At 43.2% G+C, this 21,808-nt stretch overlaps 4 protein-coding genes across 4 annotated transcripts; 1 reads left to right on the forward strand and 3 right to left on the reverse strand.

Moving 5' to 3' along the window:
• Positions 1–14,098: 14,098 nt before the first annotated feature.
• On the reverse strand, positions 14,099–14,767 carry BDB00DRAFT_792485 (uncharacterized protein; the record flags this gene model as incomplete). Its single annotated transcript, XM_053121122.1, has 2 exons — positions 14,099–14,479; positions 14,525–14,767. 2 exons carry the CDS (start codon positions 14,765–14,767, stop codon positions 14,099–14,101), a joined length of 624 nt encoding a protein of 207 aa, XP_052973945.1.
• An 875-nt stretch (positions 14,768–15,642) lies between these two features.
• BDB00DRAFT_773997 (uncharacterized protein) lies at positions 15,643–15,891 on the reverse strand (the record flags this gene model as incomplete). The annotated part of the gene is made up of 1 exon (XM_053120128.1): positions 15,643–15,891. One exon carries the CDS (start codon positions 15,889–15,891, stop codon positions 15,643–15,645), a length of 249 nt encoding a protein of 82 aa, XP_052973946.1.
• Positions 15,892–18,435: 2,544 nt separating this feature from the next.
• BDB00DRAFT_792488 (uncharacterized protein) lies at positions 18,436–20,079 on the reverse strand (the record flags this gene model as incomplete). The annotated part of the gene is made up of 4 exons (XM_053121123.1): positions 18,436–18,506; positions 18,574–18,642; positions 18,942–19,263; positions 19,513–20,079. The coding sequence occupies 4 exons, from the start codon at positions 20,077–20,079 to the stop codon at positions 18,436–18,438; spliced, it is 1,029 nt and encodes a 342-aa protein (XP_052973947.1).
• Positions 20,080–20,549: 470 nt separating this feature from the next.
• BDB00DRAFT_942808 (uncharacterized protein) lies at positions 20,550–21,118 on the forward strand (the record flags this gene model as incomplete). The annotated part of the gene is made up of 2 exons (XM_053129417.1): positions 20,550–20,879; positions 20,954–21,118. Coding segments are annotated over 2 exons (495 nt in total), but the record flags the coding sequence as incomplete, so codon positions are not given.
• Between the last annotated feature and the right edge of the window lie 690 nt (positions 21,119–21,808).

The following is a 21,808-nucleotide window of genomic DNA, read 5'->3' on the forward strand; positions in this document are numbered from 1 at the left end:
CCTTTTTATATACTACCTTTTGTCCTTTTCCAAACACCACACGTGTCAATTTGGGGGGTCAACTGGGATTATCATTTGAAGAACAAGACCGTGTCGTGCATCAAAAACAATGAATGAAACCGATTCCGTAAACAATAAGATATTTAAGTTTATCTCGTCGCCTGGCTCTTTCTCTGGTTCCGGTTCGGGCGAGAATCCGATGGTGTGGCTTCGCCAAGTTCGACGTCTCTGGCAACGAGGCAACCTGTCCGACGCTGAGGTGTTGCTCGTCGCGGCCTCGCATCTGAAGGGGCAAGCTGAACTCTGGTAGGTGCCGCTCGAAGATAGCATCGTTACATGGGAAACATTCAAAGAGGCGTTTAAGGTGCGGTTTATTTCAGCCGAACATCGAGAGACATGGTGGGCGAAAATCGAACGCGTAAAGCAAGACTAAGGCGAAACTGTCGAGGATGTTGCATATAAGTTGCAGGAGCTGTTTTCTCTAGTTGGGTTAGCTGAGAAGTCATACCAAGTCCATTATTTCATCCAACCTATTGATCTAGAAATCACATTTCGCATGGAAGAATCAGCGGTGGCAACGTCATGGAAAGTGGCGGTAGATAAGGCAATATGCATCAAGAATGCAAGGAGCAAGTATTTATGCAGCCTGGATGTCTCGGTGGCGAGTGGTGTGGCATCAAGAAGAAAGTTTGAAGTCAAGGTGGTGGGTAGCAGCGTGGCTTCGTCAGGCAGGGCGGCACCTTTAAGTTTGGCGCCAGAGGATTCGGTGTCGCAAACACACACATTGTTGACGCAAGTGGCGGAAAGTCTGCATGCCTTACAATTACAACTTGGACCCTCGCAGCAGTACAGAAGAACCCCTCCCAAATACCCACTAAGGGCCCCCACCCAAATGTTGGAACTGTAACCAAGAAGGCCATATATCGACGCAGTGTCCAAGTCTCATACATAAGGACCAGGGAAATGGCAACGGGCGGCAGTAGGCAGGAACACTGTCGTCCAATCGAATTCCCATCCCCCAATAAGACATAATGAAGAAAACAAGGTTCCGTCGTCGTCTGGCGTTGCAGCGGGTCAAGGCAAGTCTGGCGTGCACATGGTGGAGGCGGTCGATGTCTATGCCGTTGGACAGAAGCGCGGTGCGTCGGAAACATCGTTGGTATCGAACGCTCGGGCAGACAAGAAAGGCAAGAATGTGATAGCGCCATTGAATTTGCCCATCCTCCAACCCAACAGCAGTAGCAGCGGCAACAATAAGAGCGGCGAGAATGGCGGGACCAGCAGTAGCAAAGAGAAGGCAGTCAAGGCGCCAAGGAAACGGCAACCCCCGCGCAAGTTACCGATTGAGCTCGACCAAGTAGACATCTAGGAGCGGCTGAAGCAAGTTGATTCTGGTTTGAGCCTTGCTCATTGGTTGGCCTTGGATAAGAAGGCGTACGCGGACGTCCGTGATGGGCTCAAGTTTTTACATGGTTGAGGCAACAAGACGATCGCGACGGGTCCGTCGGCGATGATTCATGCGGTGGCAGCTGGAGAGGCGTATGGCTACGATGGCGATGGTGATGGCGAAACTGGCGGTGATGACGATACTTTTGGCGATGATGATAGTTGTAGCAGCGCTAGTGGCAATGGCGGATCGGATACAGACTGGGACAGTACTTGGTCAGAGGTGTCATCAAGCAACGAAGCAAGCCTAAGCGATGACCTCGATGGATATGAATCAGAAGATACGATATACAACTACCCATATGATTTATGTACCATGCAAAGCAGCATTCCATTGCGTAGGCCGGTCGTTATCAATGGCTAGGTGGTTAAAGCAGTTTTCAACTCGGGTACGGCTGTCTCGGTGATCAGCCAGTCGTTGGCAAGAAGGCTAGGTCTCGAAGGAAGTGGTGATCGTTTGGCGTTGGCTGGTCTGGACGAGGAATCCGATCGTACTGGCGAGATCGTGGTGAGCGTGCCGGTTCGTGTGGCGGGGAAGCTGTGGCCCGGACATATGTGCATCACCAAGACGAAGAACAACCGTGACCTCTGTCTTTTGGGTATGATGTGGTTTAGGGCGTATGGCATCGTTCCTAAAATCGAAGAATCAACCCTGATCATCCCAACCTAGAAAGGATGTGGCTACATGGAATTACAAACTGATCCCCCCATCAAGAAAAACTTATCTGCCAATGACGGACTTGGCGAAGCTAAGGAAATTTTTGCTGTCGCGGTAGGCGCGGATGGCTCAAGTGACGAGACTGGCGCGAGTGGTGCTGTGCAGGCCAACGACGATATGTCACTGAAGTATTACGTCAAGGAGCTGGGTAACCTGGACAAGGCCGAGTCGGATCAGGAAGAACCAGAGGAGCCGCCATCGGAGATACAAGGAATGATTGACGTTTTATCGGATGTATTCTATGAGAATAGTGGATTAGGTCGAGTAGTAGGAGTAGAACATCATATCCTGACCACTAGCGAAGTCCCTGTCCGATCGAAACCTTTCCGTTTGTCCTAGAAAGAAGACTGTTACCTGCGCGAAGAGTTGAAGAAGATGCTTGACCTTAGTTTAATCCGACCATCAATGGGGAAGTGGACGTCACCAGTATTCTTCGTACATAAGAAAGGAGGCGCCTCCGCATGGTTATCGACTACCGGCGGTTGAACAAGCAGAGTGTCCTCGAGACCTATCCGTTACCGCAAATCGATGATTTGTTGAACTCGTTGGGTGGTGCGTCGTGGTTTTCAACGCTGGATGCCGCACAAGGATATTGGCAAATTCCCCTTGCCGAGGATTCCGTGGAAAAATCAGGTTTTACATGTGCTACCGGCACATTCGTTTTCAAAGTAATGCCCTTTGGATTGGCCTCGGCGCCGAGTACCTTCCAACGTACTATGACTACACTGCTTTCCTCGTACATTGGAGACTTCGTCCGGGTTTTTATTGACGATGTTGTCGTGTACAGCCGGTCCTACGAGCAGCATTTGAAACATCTACGTCTGGTCTTCGATGCGTGTCGTGCGGTGAATTTGCGGCTGCGGCGAGAAAAGTGCGTGTTTGCGCAAAGGCGAGTCGAGTATCTGGGCCACGTTGTGTCGTCTGCGGGTTTAGAGCCAAGTCCTAAAAATATTGAAAAGACGTTGGCAATGGCGGCACCCAAGGACCGTGGTAGAGTACGTTCATTTCTGGGTATGGCAGGTTATTATCGTCGTTTCGTGGCCGATTACGCAAAGCTGGCAGAACCATTGACAAGACTACTGCAAAAGAAAAACGATTTTGTTTGGGGAGAAGAGCAACAACGAGCATACGCGTCGCTCGAGCAAGTACTGACGAAGCCACCTGTACTTTCGTTCCCCGACCCTGACCAGCAGCAGATCCTCACTACTGATGCGTCGTCCCACGGTTTGTCGGCCATCCTGTCACAAAAGCCAATCGAAGGCGGCGAAGAAACCGTCATTGCATACGCTTCGTGCGTAGTACGTGGGCCAGAAAAATCGTATGCAGCAACACACATCGAGGCGTTGGCTTTGGTTTGGGCAGTCGAGAAGTTTCGACACCTTCTTGCTGGACGGCATTTCTTGGCGCGCACGGATCACTCTTGTCTCCAGTTTATCTTTGGTCCGCATGAGAAGGCGCCAAATCCGAAAATTCAAAGATGGGCAGCCGCCTTGCTCGGATACGATTTTATGATCGAGTATATGCGTGGACAGGAAAATCCGGCCGATGCCTTGTCCCGCCTGCTGTAGTCTTTCCGCCCTATTATTATTAATATACTCTAATTCCCCTTTCATATTAGCTTCAGTATATTCTCCTTTCCTTTTCTTCCTCTGTTTCCTTCCGGAAAATAACGATCTCGTCATTCCTTTTATCAATTATGTCGGACAACAACTCTCTTCTTATTCTCCATTTAGCAATGTAGTACTTATGCCCTTTCCGATACTTTGGTACCTTTTTTTTTTTTTCTCTCTTATATATAAGCATGTCTTCTGAAAAGCAGAATAAAGATATCATATCATCTCTCTCTCACTTTTATCTCACAAAAAAAAAACCTTATACTCTGGGCGGTTCATCCTTGTCTCTGGTCTCGTAACGCGTCACGCTGTCTGGTGGAGCTTCCTGAATTTATCAGTATGGATTACCTGTTTTATTTGGCCTTAGTACATTACCTTTCGCGGAAGAGGTACCCCTTGGATAGCACCGAAGTGGTCAAGCGCAAGATTAGATTTCATGCGGCCAAATACATGATGGTAGATGGGCGGCTATATCGACGAACTGAAAGTCCTCAGGTACGAGGTGAAGAACTATTACATGAAGGTGTAGTCAGCGAGGTTATTCGAGCGGTCCATGCAGAAGGTCATTTTGGTATAAACAACACTTGGCGTCGAGTTAAAATGGCATATACGGGTCCAGGGTTATTTGAGAAGGTGCGCTCCATCGTACAGTCGTGTGAGTCATGTCAATTCCGCGCTCGGGCAAGAAGAACTTGCTACAATACGGGTAGGCCGATCGACACGCCGTCCAATCCTTTCTACATGGTAGGCTGTGATGCTGTTGGCCCAATCAAGTACGAAAACAAACAAGACAAGTATCTCCTGGTTGCGGTGGACTATTTGACGAGGTGGCCTGTTGCGGTAGTAGTCGACAATATCAATGAGGACACGACCGCAAGGTTTCTGTTCGATCACATTGTAATGATGTTTGGTGTGCCCCGCTACCTACTGACCGACCGAGGATCAAATTTCAAGTCTGCTTTCGTGCGGGAATTTCTGAAGGGGCTTGGTTGCCGACATATTACTACCACAGCTGTAAGACCATAGGTCAATGGAATGTGTGAGCGAATGAATCAAACGATCGTCTCCACTATTGCGAAAATTGCCCGTGAAGAGGACCGCCTGGGTAACTGGGAAAGCTGTGTTGGGCCCGTGCTGCTGGCTATTAGGACCATGCCAAACGAGGCGACAGGAATGTCGCCGGCGAGATTGCTATTTGGATACGAATTGCGAACCCCTGCCACTTGGCCAGCGCCCCGAAGGGATTTTGTCGAAGGTGAGCTTTCGGAGGAGATTATAAGCCGAACAAAGGTTATCGAACATATGGCGGATCAGCTCAGGGAGGAAGCAAAAGAAAAAGCTAAGATACGCAAGCAAAAAGACAAGGAGCTGTACGATCGACGTGTTGCATTCCGGAAGCCGTTTCGGGTTGGCGAACAGGTGTTGATGCGTGACAAGTATCCGCAAGGGAAGTTCAATGATCGATGGCTAGGGCCTATGGTTGTCGTTGGGGTTGGCGGAAATGGAACTTACTACTTGGAAGGGCCGAACTCACGGCGGCTAAATGGCGCAATAAACAGTGATAATCTGAGGGCTTTCGACGAGAAGCGACATATGGTTCCGGAAGTGCAAGTACAGCGGGCAATGGCACAGTATCAGGTGTGGATCGAGCGGCGTCAAGATGATTAGGCGATGAATTCGGCCTGGTGGGGGCAATTGACACGAAGTGTGTGGGGCTTTCCGGCCTCATTCATTTCCGACGAACAAATTCTGGCTTCGGCCAATCATGGGCGATTTCGGTGGCGGATCTTTCTGCCGGCGATGGTCATCCGATCCACAGGTTCCCCCCAACTCCCCACAATTCTTCTTGCACCCCCTATCCGGGGATTATCATACTTCTTTTTCCCTTTCTGTCAGTTCCCTTTATTTTTCTTATTTCCCTTAGTGTCATTTCCTCTCGTATCATTTTACGTTCCTTCAACTCTAAATCGTGCCAGCCATAGGCGCCGAATATTATTTCTTCTTTATGCTTCTTTTAACGGGACCCGTCCCTTATATTTCTATCCGTCCTTATTTTCCGTATTATACTCTCTCACGTACTCATGCTACCTGCCCTGCGCAGTTTATATTATTCTCCATTGTCCTTTTCCCTCGTTACCCTCACCTTGTTACCATGACCCTGTATTTTCATGGCCCCTGTTATTTTCCATCGTACTCCCTCTCTTATGTTTCCATCCGTCGTATAGACATTGCTATATCCATTTCCCTATTTTCCGTCTTCTACTCCGTCCAAACTACCCGATAGAGATCGGTGTCCTCTGTGCCTGGCGTCGTTCTCGGCCGAGTGCGCCTAGTTGACAAGGTGTATAAAAGGGGATTAACCCCATGATAAAATAAAGATGAAGCGTTTTCAGACATATATTCGTGGATTGACAATTGACATCGGAAGTGGAACTTGCCATTATTGTAATCGTGTATCTGTGTATTTGTATTTCGCGTTCATCATACCCCTGATTCCTTTTTATTTTCTGAATTCTGTCTATTTGTATTTTACCGCATATCAACCCTATTCTTCTGAACCCTTTCTACCTTTTCCCCTTTTTATATACTACCTTTTGTCCTTTTCCAAACACCACATATATCAATTGATGCCCTCGCACAAGGGAGCGTTGGGTCAACGCCACAAGTGACGTCGCACTGGAGTTAAAGCCCAATTTCAGAGTGCTTTCAGTGTACTCTGAAATTTTTCTTTCAATGTGCTTTCAGTGTGCTTTCAGTGAGAATTTACTTACAGAGCGCTTTCAGTGCACTTTCAGAGCCGTGATGCAGCAAATAAATTAAAATTGGCTCCCCCACTAAAATCCATCTCCCCTAAAACCATCTGGGATGGCCCCTTTTTTACACCACCTGGACTGCTGTGCTTCTTCCCACTCTGAGACTTTTACCGCCACTATGCTTGTCTCTACTACTTTGCTTTTTTCTCCTTTTTTACTTTATTTTATTTTTTTTGCCAATTACTAAATTAAATTCTTCAACATTTTTATTTATTTGACCATCTACAAGTTTCTTGATTCGCCATCGCATTAGATTCCTTCAAAATGCTTTTAAAATCTGGAGCGATTTCTATAATTCAAAACTTGTTTTTTATTTTATTCTCTACTACAACTACAGCAGCGTGAAGCCAAAAAAGAAAAAGACCAAGACCTGACCTAGGGTATTATGCTTTTAAGAGTAGATTATTTTTATTTTACGTGGTAAATATGTAAGAGCACAGCTATTGTCTATTTGAATAGGGGTAACAACTACGCCAGAATGGAGCCTCCCTAAAGGAACAACACACTGCCACATATACGGTTCGATTTCTAAATGGTAGACGTCCATGCCTAGCATTGTAAACAACTTAAAGACTTGCGTAATTGGTCATAGGTACTCAACAAAGCAAAAACGAACTGGTAGAAATTACCATTGGTGGGATTGCAGAGGTTGTAGACAAAGAAATATAGAATGCACCCAGGACGAACGATCGCTTCAGTATGAAACTGAGTACTTGGGCTAACGACTCGGACATAGGTACTGGTGTTGATGTGGCGAGACATTTTGGAAATGAACGTTTGGCCCAGGAGATCGACTGTTGCAAATTTGTAGAGGTGATCGCTGACCTGATTACCACTAGTGCTGGCGAGTGACACAAAATTCATGTCTGGAAACATCGATTGGTAATACTCGACAAGACAGTAGTAGTGGTGCGTAATCATGTACACCTTTTTGCCCATCTTGAGGGGAAGATATGATGGTGGCAGCGGCTCCCAACCAACTACGCTTACTCCCGTGGCATAGTCAAAATCCGATTGATCCAAGAACAGCTGACAATCATAATGCCCTTACATGGCTTCTGATAGTGGCACCAATAGCTCAGCAATCTATCTGGCGATTGTGCTGTTGCTACACCACTTGTGGTAAATCGAAATAAACAAAGACAAATAAATCATTTGAAAATGGATTATATTCAAAAAGATTGAACAAAGTGCAATATCAGCTATAGAAACTATCTTCTTTCATATCTAACTTTCAAACATTGTTTGAGAGCTCGGTCTTAACGGAGAAACAGATCTGAAGGTGGAAAGCATATCAACTTCTTTGTCAGCAAGGACCTTACTGGTGCTTTGCTGTAAGAACGAATAAAAAACTTTTATAATGGTTTGAGATGTGTTCTTAGATAGTTGTTTCATACTTAGTTTCTATACTGAGCTATATGAAGGATTAACATTTCAATCCAGCTAGGTACATGTGTGCAACCGTGTCCCTTATTGGATCGCGGTGCGGTAAAGAGAAACCTTCTATCAAGACATCTGTCTGTACGGGATCTTAGTTTAGCACATCACCCCCTTCCAGGTTGCGCTTAGGGGCTGCTTTTGCCTGGTATATTGTATTATGGGAGATATTTATTACTGTGGTATTAGGTAGGATATATTCAGTAGGTGTAATACCTATATAAATTTGCTTATTTTTGTACCCGAATAGATTTGCGCTTGACAAAACATGTCTTTTCACCACTGTGGTTTCTTTTAAGAGACTGTGTGGTTTTACTGTTATTTTTGTGTTGGATTTGTGATATTCATATAAATTAAAAAAGAGAGGGTTTGCGTACACAGATTATTACTGATATTAATGATATGATTTTATTTATTTCTAATAGTGATTATTGCGCTGATAGTTCAGATGGATCAATGTTTTTAAATATGAAGTTATATAAAAAAATACATAGTCCTGATGTTTTAGCAATGGATGGAGGTTATGCATTATTTATTAATAAATTTATTTGACTTAGCTAAAATAAAAGACATTGACAATTGTCTAATTGGAATACTTCCAGTAACTACAGGATGTATCAACAACGAGGAGTTTGCACTGTTTTAACTTTTAAAAATTTTATTCATGCAAGCCCCAAGAAGTGTAAAAACGAGGCGGGTTTAAAAGAGAATGCAGTGCAAAATCTAACAGGAGAACCAAACATCGTAGAATTGAAAGGTCCTGATAGAATGACACATTACCAGTCCTCGTCATCTAGTTTGACAGCGCTACTACCCAATCGCAATAACAAAGTGTCCGCCCGATTTGCTAGCTGCGCATGTCTCCGCAAAAGGAGCTTGCCACACCTTCGCCACCGTATACATAACAAATCAGCAACCTATAAAAAAGTGGAATGGAATTGGGTCGAGCGAACTTTCAACAGAATACTCCATGGGTCGAACAGAACCCGCATTATCACTGGTAGATATCTGGTCCGCTAGGGCAAATGATGCGAGTCCTTGGCAATTTAGCAGTTACTGCTTCCCAGATCGCACACGAGCACTCATCCGTCGTTCTTAATCATCGTTGGCATTCTGTCTTTCTTCCTTGTCATTTCTAATTGAGTTGTTCAGTCGCATCTTTTTTTTTTCTTGCGTACTCATTGAACAAGTTGGCATTCGAAACGTACCTGTATTTGACGCGGAGGCTGGGTGCGTGCACTGACACTTCTTTCCAAAATAAGCGGCGACAGTATTGGAGGGTACATCGGCATGGTGAAACATACATAGCATGTCGATCACTGCTGCTGTAGCGTATTTGACTTCTTCACGACGACTATCACTTACACATCTCCTTCGCCTTCCCTTTGCTTTTGGGCCAAGTTGCGTCATATGATATAAGCGGTCCATAAAATGAGCCAACCAGAGCCTTACAAATGAGAGCCAATCAACATGATGGATTTCATTGAAGACCCGAGCGTGACGGCAAAAAATTTGTGCCTATTTTTGCTTGGGTTGTTCTCCAAGCCGTTTCCAATAATTGTTTATTGTGGCACATTGGGTGAATGCTTAGATTCCCAAGTATCTTCATCTGGTTTGTAACCCTTCCAGCGTACTTTATACTCATATGTGCCGGGTGCCGTCTCTCTATGAGCCACTATAGACTCCACCTCAAATAGTTCATCACAAGGTATATTTTCATCTTGAGAAATTAATTTTAGCTGTGATGATGCATATTCGCGTGCCATCACCTCGTTTTGTTCATTCTAAATTATGTATGCGCCACCTCTGTTGCGTCTTACTACTGTGTATGGACCTTCATATTCTGGGTCTAGTTTTCCTGCCTTTTCTCTCACTTTAATCATTACATAACTGTTAGGTGGGAATTCTATTAAGTGATGCTTTTTATCGAACTTGTTTTGCTGTGCCTTATTAAGAGCTTGTACGCGTTCGCTTATTGCAGGAAAAACTATATTCTCCATATTCCTGATGCGTTCCATGAGCATTTTTTCTGATGCAGGTGTTAATTGACCGTCTTTTGTATAGTCATCGAAACCATTCAACTTTCGTGCAAACATTAATGTGTATGGAGCGGATCCATGTCTTTTTCTTGCATTTATTGCAAGCTGTACACTAGGAACGAATAAGTCCCAATCCTTTACTGCTCCTCTAATGCTCTTTTTCAATGCATTAACTGTTGTGGAGACCCAACGCTCAGAAACTCCGTTTCCATGCAGGTGATATGGTGTACTAAGTCAATGATCCAGCATAGTGACTGTTGTTAGCTTCTTTATGATGGAATTGACGAATTCGGTTCCATTATCTGATTGTAAGTAACGGGGAAAACCGAAATCACAAAACACTTCAACTAACTTTTCGCAATGGTATCAGATTGCTTATTTGGTATGGGGCGTAAAATGCAAAAGCATGTGCAAACATCTACCATAACCATTAGATAATTATTACCAGCGAAAGTTGTTTTGAATGGTCCTGCTGGGTCTATGGCCCAATGATCACATGGTAATATGCATGTACGGGACGTAGAGGATGATATCCTGCTTTTGTAATATTAAACTTTTGACACTCAGGGCATTTCTCTACGATCAATGCTGCATCTTGATAAATAGTGTTCCAATGTATGCTCTCACTGTGCAGGGCTTTTGCTATTGCCTCTGCTCCGAAGTGTCCGAATACATGTGTTTTTCCAATAGATTTGTTCTTTCTTCAATTGGCGGTTCTAACATATCTTTGTACGGTGATTCTCTGTTGGTTAAGACCTTTTGAGCTGTTGTTTTATCCAGCATTCTTTTCAACATATAGTTCGGTTTCTGTTGTGCTTTGTAATCAGTTCTAGCAGCTGCAGCTCTAGTTACTGCTCTTTGTAATATTGTTGCTGGTTTAGATTGTTCTAAGCTTAGCTGATCCTCATCACTCCCTTCCAGCTCTTTATCTGTCAGAAAAAGGCGTGATAACTGGTCAGGTAAGATGTTGGCTAAACCAGGTAGATGTACAATATCGAAGTCATATTCGAGAAGTGTGTCAAACCAACCAATCATCATTGCATTGGCTATTTTTTATGTATGCAAAAAAGTGAGGGTGCGATGGTCTGTTAATAGGGTAAATTTGGAACGCCAGATCCATTTATGCCATCGTCGTAAAGCTACAACGCAAGCTAGCAGTTCTCTGCGTGTTACACTATAATTCCTTTCTGATTTAGAAAGTGCTCGTGTAGCAAACCCAATATGACGAGTTTTGCCATCAATTATTTGATATAAAGCACTGCCAATGCCCACATTGGAAGCATCAGTGGCTAGATAAAATGGCTGGCTCATGTCTGGATAACGTAAAATGGTGCTTGTAAAAGTATTTTGCATAAGGTATTAAACGCATTTTGATGCTTATAATTCCATAGACATACAATGGATCCAGCATTATGAAGTGCATCCAAAGGTGCAGTTATGTGTGATATATTAGGGATATGGTCCCTAAAATAATTCACAACACCTAGAAACCGTTGTATATCTTTGCCCGTTCTAGGTATAGGCTATTCGTGCATATTACTTTGCATGTGTCTAGTGTAACACCTTGATCGGAAACGCAAAATCCCAAAAGATAAACAGATCTTTGAGTAAAATGGCATTTGTCGGGGTTTAAGATGAGATTGACCTTGGTCAATGCTTCAATAGCTTGTGCCACATATTCGCGATGTTCTTCCAAGCTCTTGGAGAAGACAACAACATTGTCCACAAAGCAGTTCACGTGCTCTTGCTGCTGGCTATACACCAGATGCATCACGCGCTAGTACTTATTGCTCAAGGGCTTTAATCCGAACGGAGCTCTGGCAAAAGACCATTGACGGTTTTGGAAAGTAAAAGAAGTCTTATGACGATCATCAGGATGTATCTGAAATCGGTGAAATGCATTTTTCAAATCGAGCGTTGTGAATACAGTTGCTCCTTTCATTTTATGAAATATATCTCGGATGAGAGGTAGAGGATAACGATCATCCGGTAGTAGCTTATTGATATGCCTTGGATCTAAGCAAGGTCGCTTGCCAATGTATTTGCCATTGGCATCCTTTTTTGGAGCTAAAGTCAAGGGACTATTCCATGCGGTATTTACCTGTGCTGGCTCAATAGTGCCATCTTCTGCCCACTTTCGAATTTGCTCTTCTATTATTTTTTCTGAAGCCACAGGTAGATCATATTGTCTTCTATAGGAAGTAGCACCTGGTGGTGTTGGTAGTTCAAAAATTGATTCTGGTACTGTGCAGAATGATGTTTTCGGAATTGCCGCATTGGCGTCCAAATAGCATTGGATGGAGTTTGAAAAAGCTTTGTGCTCACTTGGTGATCCCGCTGGAGAATCATTGGGTTTGATTTCGTCGGAAATACTGGAATGAGACTCTTCATTACTTATGGGCTTGTTCCAGTGAGAAACCGGACGTGTAATACCAATGCCTAGCTTCGTCATCAAATCTAAACCAATAGTCACTTGTGTATCTTCAGAAAGAGACATGACTTCAAAGGTATGTATAACCATTTTGTTATTGTATTGGATTTTTATGTTGTTAACACTACCTTCTCGAGGTATGGTTACATCTTTTATATCAAGAATAATATGACCATCATTTTCAGGTGCTACAATTTCTAAGCTTAATTTGTTTACTAAACTTTTGTCTATGGATGATTTGTCTGCTCCAGTATCGAGGAGTGCCATCACTGGTCTATTTTGCAAGACAATGGGTACCATAATAGACAATTGATTATTATCTTGCTGTGAATTAGTATGCTGCAGTTTTTTCTACTTACCCTTTTTATCTTTGGGATCAAGTTCATTTTCATTGATCGAAAGATATCTTGTTTGTTTTTCAATACGACTCATTCGAGCGCGCATTGTTCTGGTGGCTCTGGCCTCACGCATTTCGGGGCACTTGTGACCAAATTTGAATTGCACTTTCTTGCATTCTTTGCAAGGATTGGTTATAGGAGCACGTGTTTCGCCTATGTAACGGGACTTTTTGGAAACAAAGTTGCTGGCTTTGTTTTTCTTTCTCTTCTTGTTGTAATCCTCACTTTCTTCGGAGTCCTGGTCAGAACCAGTTGCAAGTTCACCCTCGGCAAGAGTCAAGACTGCTTGTATAACAGCGTCCAATGTGCTGGGAAACTGTAAGCCAAAATGGTTTGCAGCAACGTTCTACGCACGCTGGCGGTACTTCTTACTCAAAGAAGATAGGAAACCATATCCTAACTCTTCGTTGTCAGGTATTCCAGATGAGCAAGCGAGTTCCAAGTATCGATTTGCGTATTCTCGTAACGCCTCATTGCTGTTTTGGGTTAATGTGCGCATCTTGTAGCGTCGGTAGTAAACTTGGTATAGAGAAGAAAACGCACGACAAAAGTCTTCTCGAAACTTGGTCCAATTTATGTCATGCCGTTGCATGGTTTTGACTAACCAAGCACGTCTTGTGGCATCACAAGTCAAAGGCATCAACCTTTTCCAATGCTTTTCGACATTGATCGAATGTGCTTCTAACACATAAGCAAAGTCATCCAAGAACTGCTCAGGCGAGTCATAAGACTTCCCTTTAGCAAACTTGCACCCCAGACCCAAATTATTTGCCCATATTCGGACGCCGTACGGGCCTCTACAAGCTCTACGGAACATACCCTGTGGCCTCTGTGGTGTCACGCCGTGCACACCATAGAAATTATAGTATGCTCAGCCTACCATAGCACCAGCTTTCTCCCTTCTTTTTCTCAGAATAATTCTCACTACATTGCGTCCTCCATTTCGACAATGAGCAACCAGGAGCCCCAACCAGAGCATCTTTTTCCGGTAGCATACAGTATTATATATATGTATCTGATTTAAATAATGAGGATTAACGCTCAACGCAGTATTGAGAAAATAAGTAACAGAATAGGTGCTTATTACACATAATAAAAAATCATATTCGCATAACAGGTCTAATAACATACAATGTATAAGTAAGCATAATAAGGATTATAAAAGAGCTCTTGATTTACAACGGCGTATATACATTGCTGGCTCTATAGTGTTTCTTCTGAAAGTACTGCATCTGGCAGAGAAATATCTTCGTCAGGCATAGTATAATCTACTGGCGGCATATACTTGTACATCAGCTCGTCATGTTCCTTCTCAATATCCTCATATGTCTCAGCATGGACAAAGTAAACGTCTTCGTCATATTCATCGTCCGCATCGTCACCGTATTGTTCGTCGTTGTCGATCTGTGAAATTTCACCAACAGTACGCGGTTTGCTGCTTCTGATATTACATTGGAGACGTTCAGCTTGTTCCAAAAGATCACCAAGAATAGCTTGCCACCCATCGTCATGCGTCGCCTCTATGACATCTTGAATGGCGCTATAACGTGCTGCAGCGTATGCTTCCAGATTCTTTTCTTCGTCCTAAGTGGAAAGTTGAGATCACAGTATGGAGTTTCAATGAAGTACCATAACATTAACCTCGATCATTATCAGCTCTTCCTCGGCGCGCTTAATGTTCATAATCTCTCTGAGAACGTCGACGTCGTTGCTTTCTGCTATATGGTGCTGTTCCCAAATTCGTGTCTCCAGATGACAGACATCCTCCCACTGGACTTCAGGCTCCAACAACAGATGGCAAGCAGCATTGTATAGCTTCAATTGCTTTTCAGCTGCAGTGCTTAGTTTCTTAATTGCGCTTCTAACTTTCATGCTTACTCTTTCGCCTGTTTCATAATTAATTAATTAATTAATTATATCCATCAGCAGCGCTTTCTCATTTTTACACTTCAAAAAACAGATATACAATACCTATTTTGCCCTCTCGATTACGCAGCTGATCATACATCATCTTACGCGAGATTTTATGTGATTTTAGTTTATACAGGCTATCTTCCTTTTCTCGCTTTGCTTTTGCTTCTTTTGCGCTTGCGTATTCTGTGCTATTTATCTGCCATCTTCGTTCAGGCTTTAGCACCCTTTCAAATTCTGGTAACATTGTATTCAGCGATCTCGAGCTTTCTTGGGAGCTTTCGAAGCAATCTAAATTTCTCGTCTATTGATGATAACAATAGCTTAATACGCATAAACGAAAGGGAGTAGAAGTCGTTATACATACCTGCTTCCGCCATAGTCATATTGGCACATTCATCTGGATCTTGAAGCTCCCTCGATAAAGTAATGCGCTCCGCTCTAATGATGTTTTCTGAATGGATTAGTTGTCTAAGTATTTTACAGTACTCTACAAAAACACTTTGTAAACTCACTCAACCGCGTAAAAATGTTCTAGTTCTTCATAATACTGTATTTTTACTGATAGAGGTTTGACACCAGTGAATATAGTACGATCTTTCGATTTTTTATGGACGGTATCTTTGTACGTCTTCCATTCTTCTTCGAATCTGAGCTCATCTATCTTCCCGTCCTCGTTCCACCACCAGCATGGCGTACCGCCGGAAGCTACAAGGGTAGCTCTGTGTCGCAAGTATGCAGACGCTTGTTCGATGATTGCCTTTGCCCTTTTCGTCCATTTTTTAAGCGCGTAACCTATCGGTACTATTATGAGTATCACGCAATCATTTATAACTTCATTTAAAATCATGCATACACATATTGATTATAGTCTTGGCTTTCGAATGACCAATCGCATGCTGTAAAACGAACAGACGTCTCTTAGCGCTCATTTGTCTAGTCATTGAGACAAATCCTCCAAGGTAGGACCAAAGACGCTCAAGTCCTTCTCCATCTGTCAGTCCAAAGCCGCTTATGAATCGTGGATGATAATCGACCTGGCAAGACATTGAATGGGCGTATGCATGGAAAACGGAGACGGCCATCCGTGATCCAGCTTGAGCAAAATTGGGAAATGCTTTCTAATGGTGCATAAGTAATTAAAGATCAATTTGTTTACCGGATGCGATGATATTCTTAGACACGGCAAAATACCTTAAATGATGGTTCAAAGCGACAACCAAGATCATACAAAATATTGACATCTTTGTATCCCTTAGTGGCAACAGCAAGCACAGATAGAGCATATTTGTACCTATACAAAGCTCAATATGTAAGTGCATATTGTACGCTAGGGATTATAGACTGCATGCATGTAAAAAGTATTAAAATTACTTTTCACCAGAAGCAAAGATATTCGTAAACTGAAGTGGAACATTGTGTCTGCCGCATACACAGCCTACTATTCCACTTTCATAGAACTTCTCGACAGCAGCAGAAACGGACGTAACAGCTTTGAGCTCACTCTCGCAACGCTTATTGACGGCATTGGTGACTTCATGCTTTTCGTAAACGTCATGCATGTTATCAGCCGAGAAAAACGTCGCTGCTTCAGCTTTTTTTGTGTCATTTGCATGTGCTTTGCGTCGTCGCAATTGCATGTTGCCATCGACTGCGACGAACAGTTTTCCTTCCTGTGTAAATTGTATATTGAGTCATTAGCTCATCAAAATATCATGACTGCACTAAATTATAAAACGAGAAGGAGACCTTGGGACAAGCCGGACACGCATCTCGCTCCATTGGAGTAATATTGCTGAACTCGTTAACCATTTCATCCGTCACTTTTTCTCTCAGCTCCATGTATGCTGTATGTGCATTTCCTAAAGTCTTTCGAATTCTATCAGGATTCTTTATTCCATAAAATTCAAATGTATATATAATACATTAGAATAACTGTTATGATAAGTGATTTCGCTCCATTGTGTTATCATCTGATTATTCTATTAGCAGTAACAGTATCTCAAACTTGTGCACATAAGAGCAAGCATTTCCAAAGGCTTGTGCTGCTAAATGACCTTCTGCCAAAAGCGTAGAATAGAAATCAAGCAATGGGAGATGAAATGCTGTCCTCGGCGAGGCGGGAGATGACGGAAACAAGTGATGGTAAAGCAAGGTTGAGGCGTCTGATTTACAATCACAGAATGGTATTTTATAACTTTTAATGCCTGTTTCGTATGTTTTGGACGGCATTTATAGGAATGTTTTAGCAGTTGTCCATATCACAGTATGTTTGGTAATTATTAATGCAACGTAAATGCGTTACCGGTAATGAAAACGCAAAGGATCTCCCGTTCCTTTGTTTTATCGCATGTAGTGCAGCGCGCGTCGAAAAACGGAGTCGTATCGGCCAGACTTTAGTCGCTACTTCCCCTGCACTTTACATAGTCTTTCGGTAGCACCTTAAAAGCCTCAGACCAGTTTTCATCAAGAGCTTCCAATTTCCTTTTATGTTCTTCGATGTCATGGTCATTCAGACGAAACACTGCCAAGCCTTCATTAAAAGCGCTACCAGGACCGTCATAGTTGAGATCATCGGTTTCTCCGTGATCTTCGCGTTACAAAGTATATGTTATAATAAGCAAAGATTTAGTGTGCTTATATGCGAATCAGTTACCTAATTGATCATGCTGTGAATTTTGACGCGTATCTCTTATAGTGGGAGCAGAAGCTACAACTGCATCGTCACCAGCATACACTTTGCGGCTTTTCGTTCTCGTTCTCCCATCGCTCAACATCGTGGATTCCACTAGGTCCATGGCGTCGTCTTCGTTGAACCGATCGTTAAAACTCATGACCTAGTGCTAATAAGATGGTGCGGTCTGTTGTTTGTTACGTTGTAGCTAAGAACCTTCAAAAGATAATTTTTCATTTCAGTTCTCTATATTTATATTGCAACACATATTAAGTTGATCACTTCTGTTTATTGCTCAGTAAACGTGCAACTTGACAAAAAAGTACCACGCGCTTGAGGAAAGCTTCTTTTCCTGTAATTTTTTATGACGATCCCCTAATCCACAATTTATTTTGTACACAGAAGTACGTTATGTAATAGGGTAAAAATGCTCGGATGCTAGGAACTGTTTCAAATTTCCTTGCTTTCTAAGAGTATTACTGTGGTCATTTCCAAATTGCATGAAGAAATCCTCCTAATAATTTCATCATTCTCGCTCCACCTCTACCCATCTACCACCACACCATCTAACTCTTTTTGTTCTATGCGGTTTTTTTTCAGTTATGGCCTCATATTCTTTGTATATGTATAGTATCCTTGTCCATGTCAAGGAACGACCACATGTCCCCTAGCGCAGATCACTCTGTCTTCCACAGTAAAATCATGATCTGTAATTTAATAAATGAACTAACATACCTATTGGATGCTAATGTCGCTTTTATCAATAGCAACTTTTTAAAATGTGCTAAACCATTTATTTGAAACTTTTCAAAACTAATTTGGCCATTGATAAGGGCATCATACAGCTCTGACCATCTCTTATACGGCATGTCACTCGGGCACAAAGCAGTATCTGCCTTTTCGCCAAAATCAAAACCCGTGAATTCGCACCCCAATGTTTCATTTCTGTAGCGAATTATGCCACCGTCTGACACCCTCTTGAAACCTTTCCACGAAACTTTGTCAAATTTTTGTCAACTTCGTTGTCTATATACATTCCTTAACAAGTATTAATACATTGATAACTGCAATGCAGACACTGCTTGTAACATACTACAGAGTTCAACCATGAGGTCCTTAACCATGCTTTTCTTTTTAGTAGGCTTTCTGGTCAAACGAGGGCCTGGCGAAAACGAATAATATACATTAGTAGCTCCTTTTAACAATGCTATGGTGTGTTAGCGATAGTTACCGCCTGTTGTTCCTATAGTGACAGATTGTTGTTAAGAAAAGCCAATAAATAGATAATCCTTTTTCTCAATAACGTGTTACTATCACAGTGTAGTATTAACCTTGACAATGTCGATGGAAGTTTGGACGCCCTCCCATCTTATTCAATGCATTCTGAGCTTTCTCTTAATAGTTGGTATTAGAACCTTGAATATGAGCATTTCTAAGAAACAGATTTACTACTTTACATACTAGATGAGACTATAGGTGCAGTAAGCATCCAATCGGTCTCAAACTGGGGAGACATGAGCGTGCCGACATTCCATCCCATGGCCACGCTAGCACGGTGGTTAACCGACATGATCTCACGACTGAAAGCTCTCCCAAGCTGCTGACAAACATCTAGATCCATAGGAGTTGGTTGCTCCATCATATGGTTTATGCGCTTGACCTTCTCTTCAAGCTTTTTCTGGTGCTCCTCGTTCATGCGAGCACAGTTCGCAGACAGTTGAGCAGTTGTCGTTGTCAACTCTCCATCGTTATACTGTCTGATAATATCTTCCCATTCTATATACTAGATAAGTAAAAATTCCCATTTTACCTATATACAAAATAGCAAACCTTCTCGCTCTTCGTCAGTGCTACTTTGAGAAAGGAAGTGAGTTAATGCGTCCAAGTGGACCACTTTTTGGTTCCCTTAGGACGGTAATATTTGTCGCTGGAAGCATTTGACTGCTTTGGTTGGGGTTCCTGGTTGCTCATTGTCGAAATGGAGGACGCAATGTAGTGAGAAAAAGAAGGTGCTATGGTAGGCTGAGCATACTATAATTTCTACGGTGTGCACGGCGTGACACCGCAGAGGCCACAGGGTATGTTCCGTAGAGCTTGTAGAGGCCCGTACGGCGTCCGAATATGGGCAAATAATTTGGGTCTGGGGTGCAAACTTGGTGTGTCCTCGGATGTTGAACACGGGTAAGTTCTTAGGAACCAAATGTGCTACTTTGGCATCATCTAGTGTCTTGTCCGAAAGAGCTTTCATTGTGTTTAGCCTTTCTTTCCAGTTTTCATAGTCGCTTTTAGCGGCTAAGAAAACTTGTTGGTCAGGACAAGTAACCAGGCTCTGCAGGTATGCCTCTTTAAGATGAACTTGCTGTTCCAAGTAGGTACGAACTACTTTCAGGTCAGCGTCTGGACCCAGTTGGTCAGGCTTGATAAGGTCAGCACTGTCCTGTTGGTCAGGTGTCCAAGGGTTACTGCTTGGGTTTTCCTCAAGCTGTTCGTGGTGTTGAACTTGGTTAACATCCATAGCGACAGAAGACTGAGCTTCCATATAGGGGATAATGGGACCTGAATAATTCCCAGTGTTTGATTGGAAAGTAGTAGTGTCCATAGTGATGATTGCGGTTCCATAATTCAAACGAAAAAATGTGGTAAATCGAAATAAACAAAGACAAATAAGTCGTTTGAGAATGGATTATATTCAAAAAGATTGAACAAAGTGCAATATCAGCTATAGAAACTATCTTCTTTTATATCTAACTTTCAAACATTGTTTGAGAACTCGGTCTTAATGGAGAAACAGATCTGAAGGTGGAAAGCTTATCAACTTCTTTGTCAGCAAGGACCTTACTGGTGCTTTGCTGTAAGAACGAATAAAAACTTTTATGATGGTTTGAGATGTGTTCTTAGACAGTTGTTCCATACTTAGTTTCTTTACTGAGTTATATGAAGGATTCACATTTCAATCCAGCTAGGTGCATATGCGCAACCGTGTCCCTTATTGGATCCTGGTGCGGTAAAGAGAAACCTTCTATTAAGACATCTGTCTGTACTGGATCTTAGTTTACCACATCTGTAATCATGGGTGGTTCTGGAAGCAGACGAAGACAGCTTAATGGCACTCCTACCCAAAGTCGAAACAGAAACAGAGATTTCGCTCTGACCGAGTTGTCTCTACAGAACGATGCTGAACCTGCTGCAGCGACTGTCGAAAACGATGGAGGTCTGGCTTACAAAGAGGCCAGAGATCGCGCTGCCCTCGAGACGTTTAGGCTGGCTCGTGAAAGCTGCCCTGCAAACATCATTAATCAGTACTCGAACCGTCAAAAAGAGTTCAAAGAATGGTGTATCAAGATAGGTGTGAGTCCCATCCCTGACGATGGAGAACTTCACCTTTTTTTGAAAGAAGAGGTTGGTTCTCTTTGTTCACGATAAATACGTAGAGATAAATGAACATAATTTTATTGATCATAACTTTCTATAAGGTTGCTTTCCGAGCTCACCGAAAGCGAGGAAAAAAAAGAGCTGCGCCGGAGGACGTTCATGAGCCTGAAGTGGGACCTTCACCTGTACTTGCTGCCGCGAATAGCTTGTCTGACGGCATTATGGAGCTCAACACACTGCCCAATGTTGATACAGCTTACGAAGTGATGGACATGATGGACACTATGGACGAGGCCAGAGAAGCATCAACAGACGCTTCTACTATCGGCACCACCATCAACACAACTAGTACTACCACGGCCATAACCACCAATAGCACTACTGCTGCCGCCTCCTCCTCCTCCTCTACTACCGAGCCGCTCATTAATCCAAAATTCGCAGCGTATGCTCAACTTGCTGCAGGCGTCTCTGGAAAGAGGGTGCAATACACAACCGTCGAAGCATATGCTGCTGCAATTGTCGACCTATGGGCCGAACAATGCTTAGTCGACAACACTTTCTGCCCGAGCCCTCGTGGAAAACGTGTTAAAGCGTTACTCGACTGGTTGCGCAGAGAGGATCAGAAGATTGCTCACGCCAATTTCGATTGTTCGTTTGCATGTTGGTGTATATTTCTGGCTGATAACAACTGGCCCAACGTTCGACAGCTACTCCATTCAAGGCCCTGATCCAATACTGGTCAAAATAGTCATGGAATAGGCGATGGTTGTGCCGAGTGTAACCAAGAAAGTCTTCCAGTAGGTCTCTGAAGCGCGCCTGGTTTGGCTCATACATAAGAGCACCCAGACGTTCACGAATATTCTTCTTGGCCCTCGCGCTAGTCACCTTTTCTTTGACATTCTCTGTCCAAGCACGCATAACGTGCCAAAGGCAGTGTTGAATGCTGCAAGTTGGCC

The sequence above is a fragment of the Zychaea mexicana genome (assembly GCF_025766255.1).
Source record: "Zychaea mexicana strain RSA 1403 chromosome Unknown BDB00scaffold_130, whole genome shotgun sequence".
NCBI classification, from domain to species: domain Eukaryota; kingdom Fungi; phylum Mucoromycota; class Mucoromycetes; order Mucorales; family Lichtheimiaceae; genus Zychaea; species Zychaea mexicana.